Raw genomic sequence first — 6,000 nt, forward strand, 5'->3', positions numbered from 1 at the left:
TTCATAGGTTGCATCTTAACCCCTTGTGCCACCAGAGTGGCCCTGCTCAGGCTATCTCAAGGGTTCCCACTTACTCTCTGTGCGTATGCGCTCACCACAGCTTTGTCTTGGTTAGCTCACATTACCCCTGTTCACTTGCCCCCTAGGAGTGGGCTCAGATGTGACTTCTTGAATGAGACCCTCCCTTGCATTCTTGGCTGAGTAAGTGTGGTGTGGCTGCTTTTCATAGTCCCTTGTGCCTGTCATACAGTTGTCATATATTGAGATGTCCTTGCCTGTTTGTTTCCACCTCTACAAATGAAGATACAATCAGTTGATTTATTAGTTCACTAAGAAAGCTGGTCTGATTTTTTTTTCAAAGTATCCTTCCCAGCTTTTATGAATTTGAACTAAGTGTGACTAGTTGTTTCATTAGATAGAATACCTTGAAAGATTCCAGGTTATAAAGGCCACTCTTCCCTATGCCTGGGAGAGGACTTTTGACTTTACCTTGCAGCACTTTATCCTTTAAAAACACTTTTTTTGTCAGAGTGAATGTGTCAGTATGGGTGGTTACCCTCATTTCCATATGAGGAGCGACTTTCCAACACATGGGGAAAGCTAGTAGTAGCTAGCTGGTGCAGTTAGAAATTGGATATATTGGACCAGATTTTATTTCTGACCTATCTTAGCCTTCTGTGGTCATGGTGACAGCAATCCATTTTTCTTTGTAAAATCATCTGCACAGATGGAATCATGTCTAGCTTTGTCACAGAGTATAAGTTCTTGGTGGTTTGGGGGGAAACAGCATAAACTATAACCCAGGTAACATACGGGAACTCCAGCAATCTCCTTCTGCTGTCTGTCTCTTTTGTGGTTCAGTCTAAAGCAGTGGGTCTGCTCACACTTATTCAGTTTCTCTTTTTAGCCTTTGGAGCACTGATTTTCTGGTTTAACTTGCCCAGTAGATTAAGTGCCTTGAGAGAAAGGACCAACTTCCTGGTCCCCCCAGGCCTAGTGGTGCCCTACATGGCACATGGTGGGTGTACAGAACTAGAGCTGGTGGGGATTCCAGCAGACGTACAAAGAAGACTGCCACCAAGCTAGAGAAACTACAGAGCCGTTATTAACTCAGATCCTAGGAAAACTAAAGATTAGAAACAGTCTATAAAATAGAAACCCTACTTACTAGTAGTATTTGGGGGAAGTATTAACTTGTAACATCTATGAACATATGAAATAACTTGAAAATGTTCTCTACCAAGGTTTTATTACTCCCCCTTGCTTGGCAAATTACAAGCCAGAACACATCCCCTACTTTCAGGTAGATACATAAAGGCCACTCGCCAGGAGGGTCAACGCGATGGCAGTATCAGCCATGTTTATCTTGTAGTTTCTGATTCTGACCTCATTTCTTAAATACAAGGCCGTGAATATTCTTCCCTAGCTCCATCCATTCATGTTAGCACCTTTAAGATACACAGTAGGCAAAGGATCTCTAAGCAAACATTAAGTTCTTTTTTAGAAATTGGGAAATTTTTAATAAGCATCAAATATGCAATACTGAAAGTGTGATATTTTAAATATTTCTCTCAAAAAAAGGTTGGTGATGCCCCCTCCTTCAGGGAAAAACATCTCAGTGTTTTTGTAAAAATTGGCAATAACATTAAGTCATTTTTAGTAGAATTTCTGTCTTAACCCTCATAGCATGAAACAGGCATTCTCTGGCTTAATTTAGAGCCTCCAAATAGCCCACAGGTCCAAGCTTTCCTGGGAGACTTCAGTGAAGGGAAAAGTATGCTAACTTTAAGGGATCACCTGCCATTTCATTTAGTTCCTGCAGCACAGCTAGTGTATCTCAGTGGTATTAACAATGTCTAGTTTTCATTGCAAGCCAATAGAAAGGTTTAGTGAACAGACACTAGTTCAGATTGAAAAAATGCACAGAATGAAATTGAGATGCTTTTCACTTACAAAGATGCTTTTCCTGGGGCTAAATCATACTCTGCTTTTAAGTCTTCCAAAAGCTATCAGTCCCCTATCCTAGTCACAAGCTCTTCAACTGTGGGAAACAATTATCCCTGGACCACTTACTCTCACTCTACAGGTACTGCTCAGTATTTTTGGATTCTTTGTCTTGAAAGCAGTCTCCATACTATGGCCTAAATCCTCTCCAGAGAGGAACTTAAAGGTGAAGGGAATATACTAAGCTATTTTGCATGTTTATCAATTAACCATCTCGAGAGTAGCTACAGTTGCCCACCATAAGCAGCTCACCCAAGACAAGCCCACATTTATAGAAGGTATCATTACAAATCTTCTCATAGCTCTTTGAGGCATTTAATTTCTTATAGGTTAGTATGTGAAGGTGATTTCCAAAAGAAAGGGCAGTACCCACAGTGAGTTTAACTATGACTTATAGAGGTGACTGCCCGGACTTACTATTCCTGCTACTGAAAAGGACAACTTTACCCACATTCTGTGATAAATAGTAAGTGATCTAGATATATAATATCTATTTTTCTAAACTGGACTCCACAAGTCTCCTGGTCAAAAAATGAAGCCATCTGACTGGGAGCAATCTGTTCCCTTGATCTTTACTCTGAGAGTTCTTGTTAAGTCTTACCAGTTTGATATTCCTCCTGGTACAAAAGGAGCTCATAACTACTTCTTACATCTTCTAGAACAACTAAAAACTTAAGTAAAATCAAGGTTATGGTTATCCAATTTTATACAAGGCAAAAACACTTTGATCAGGTCTTCAATTCTTTTGAGCAGGAGGCTGCCATGGTTACCTTTGCTAGAAATGCTTAGTGCTTAAATATGCAATTTGTTGTACTGAAGTCTTAAGACTTGGCAGGTCTACTGAACTCGGCCTTTATACATGCTTTAGGTATCTGGGAATTTAAACAATAAAAGCAAAGATGCAAAATGGCACTGCACAGGCACATAGCTAATTGTCATATAAAGTGGACAATGCGGTGATTCAGGGAACAGAGCCTCTCTAGACTTTAAGAGGCTGTTGCTACCAGTGAGAGTGTGCTGGTGCCACTGCTTTAAAAAGTCCCAGCTCACCTGCTTTTTCTTTGACCTAGGTGAGAATTGTGGTCATCGTCACACCTTCTCTTGGTGCTGTCTGGGTGAGCCAGGTTTGTTTTCCTCTCACCCTCCAGTCTTCTATCCCTCAGGTCTATTAGTGTTTTCAATTTCACCAACCCACTGCCCTTAAGAGATGTTTTCTGGCTAGTCTCTTTGCTCACGGCTAGCCATATTTGAATTCCTTACAAAACTTAGGTTCTTGTAGGTTCTGGCCTTAACAAATAGGTGGTACTCCAGATACTAATCTTGACTACTTAGGCTTGTCATAGACCTGAAGATTTTGCAACCAGGTACACTACGGTACTGAATCTTACCTTCTCTCATTAGTCTGACTTCTTAAGTTCCTTGCCAGAGTCTTTGAGCACACCTGTCCTGTCCTAGGGCACTTTAGTCCAGCACTACCAGTGTTGGGGGGTGGGGAGGAAAGGAGGCAAAGGGGAAAGTGTGGAAAATCAAGGCCAGAAAGTCAGCCTGCATGCCCTGGGGCCTTGAACTTCAGACAACAGCCCGTCTGAGTTGGCTTAAGGTCAGTAACTATCTCAGCCGACCCCAAATTCCCTCCATTTCAGAGAGGATGTGCCTTCTTGCCTTAGAAGAATTTGAATCTTGCATAGTTTTGTAATTCCCACTGTTTGTGTCATATTATGTATTACATGTGTGTCCTAGGGAGCAAAAGGGATTCTCGCCTACCAAGGTGGGGCATATAGCTTCAACTAAAGCATTTCAACAGTTCAGGTACATTCCTAGCATTCTATAGGATTTAACCTCCAACAGAAAAGTTATTACATGCTAAATTCAAAGAATATGAAGAGACAAAGAGCAAAAATCTTCAACTTCCTGGACAGTTGTCAGCTATTTCTGACATGTTTGAAATGTTATGAAAAGCACAATACAAGTCATAGCACAATTTGGAGAAATTGTTTAATATTATTGCTCATTCATTAATGAGCAATACCAGAGTCTGAAAATTCTCACAAGCAGGGCTCTGCCAGACTTAAGTTTTTATCATCAGAGGCCATCCACCCTGGCCTTTTTTCAAGGATCCAGGCAAGGGAAAGCATTTGAGAGAACTGCCCGTTAGAGCCTGTTGGATCTTTTACTTTCCTTCTCTTAAAGGTAACATTTCTTGGGCTGTTAAATTGCAAGTCCCCGAGCCACGTGACTAAGTTACATGATCGGGCAGCCAGCCAATCACAGAGGGCAGAAGAGCACGTCTCAGGTTCACACGCACTCACAGTGGGGACAGTCTAACCCAAGGGCAGAGGGCACTTGGAGATTTAAAACCCTCAAGTATTGCCAGAGAGTCTGCTTGACCACACACTGTAAAGTTCACTCTTACTTCAGGCGACACGTGACTGCGGGCAGGCAGGCCTCTGAGCCACCAGGCGACAGCAGCTAGGGACTCTGGAATGGGCACTCAGTCCTTGGGCCGCTTTCTGTCTTGTTTCCCTCGAGGTGGTGAGCACGCCTCTTGGTGTCATGTCAAGATCACTTTAGGATTCTGAAAGAACCCTCTTAGAAGGGCTCCCTGTCACCTGCCCAGGAAAGTTGTGTGGTGGAAGCCTGAGAGTGGCTGAGGCCAGTCTGTGCTGCCAGGTCCAGGGCGGCAGATCTTGGGGATCTGACAGTGTTCACCACCTTTCTCCCCAACAAGCCACCACCACACACCGCTCTGGAGCTACTCCTCTGCTCTATTGTTTAGCATGAAGGCCAATTACCATCACAGACTGGGACTCAGTTCCTCTGGAGGAAACCTCCCCAGAATGAGGATCACAAACTAATCTTATTAAGTCTTCCTTTCCCTCCCCTCCCCCGTCCAGATAAGCAGGAGATCGAAGAGGTTTTCAAATGCTGCCTGCAGTCCCAGGGTGGAGAGCCGAGAGACACCTAGAGGGGAGCCCTCTTTCCAGCTTCATTGTCCTCTAACCTGCGCTCCGGGAGACCGCCTGGTCCCTGGGGAGTCGCAGTCCGGGTGCGCAGGCTGCGCACTTCCAGTGGCCGGGCTGAGCCTTCTGGCTGCCACCCACGGAACGTGCGCCCCGCGTGGGGGAGGGGGGCTGGTGGGGGGAGAGAGGGCGGAGGAAGGGGGACGCACTGCCCGGGCCGGCACTGCCTGTCCCCAAAAGTGCCCACCGTCGTCCGCTGTGGACTCCCACCCACCCTCAAGTCTGAGACTCCGTCTCAGCCGGCGCGGCCCTCTGCCTCCTTCCGAACACTCCACCGGGAGAGGAGACAGCACCATTGTTCAATCGCTCAGAAGCCCACATTCCCCTGCCTCTGCCAATTGGGGTGAAAAATGAGGCACAGCAGAGACTTTGGGGAAGGGAGCGTACGGGAATGAAGACTAGTTCAGAGCCGGCTTCAGGACACCCCAACCCTACTGTCCCCCAAGCCCAGCTCCCGGTAGTCACGGATCTGACAGCTCAGAGGCGCCACCAGGGTGGGGAGAAAAAGAAGGCGAGGAGAGCGGAGAGGAGCCTCCTAGGAGGGGGTGGGCATGGGAGACCCACGCTTCAGGACCCCCTGGCGCCCCGGCTGGGTGCGGGCAGCTCGCGGAGGGGCGCGTCCTCACTCACCCGCTCCGGTGGCGCCGCTCTCCCGGGACGCCCAGCACAGCGCGAGCAGCAGCCAGAGCGCCCAGTGCGCGGACGTGCCCATGGTGCCCGCCTGGATGGTGCCTCCGCCGCCGCTCGCTCCGCACAACAAGTTACCAGCCCTTGGAAGGGAGGAAGGGGGTGGGGGCGGGGGGTGGGGGAGGGGGGAAGGAGTTAAAAGGGGGAAAGGGAGCTGGGAAGAAGAGGGTACCCCCTCCCCTACAACTTGCACAATCTCCTCCCCACTAGCCAACCCCCCCACCCACCTCCCCGGGCTGCAGCAGCGGTGCCGCTGAGCCTGCGGGCAGCAAATAATGCAGGCGCTGCA

General features: G+C 47.2%; 1 protein-coding gene across 4 annotated transcripts in view; it reads right to left on the bottom strand.

Annotated features, from left to right (window-relative positions):
* The window catches only part of VLDLR (very low density lipoprotein receptor), a gene marked incomplete at both ends in the record, with an annotated part of 28,612 nt that extends 22,876 nt beyond the window's left edge, over positions 1 to 5,736 (bottom strand). For all 4 annotated transcript variants that reach the window (XM_084239202.1, XM_084239201.1, XM_084239200.1 and 1 more), the window contains one exon: positions 5,655 to 5,736. In XM_084239202.1, the coding sequence (XP_084095328.1) occupies positions 5,655 to 5,736 (82 nt within the window). The remainder of the gene's footprint in view (positions 1 to 5,654) is intronic.
* Between the last annotated feature and the right edge of the window lie 264 nt (positions 5,737 to 6,000).

The sequence above is a fragment of the Talpa europaea genome, assembly GCF_964194135.1.
Source record: "Talpa europaea genome assembly, chromosome: 7".
NCBI lineage: Eukaryota > Metazoa > Chordata > Mammalia > Eulipotyphla > Talpidae > Talpa > Talpa europaea.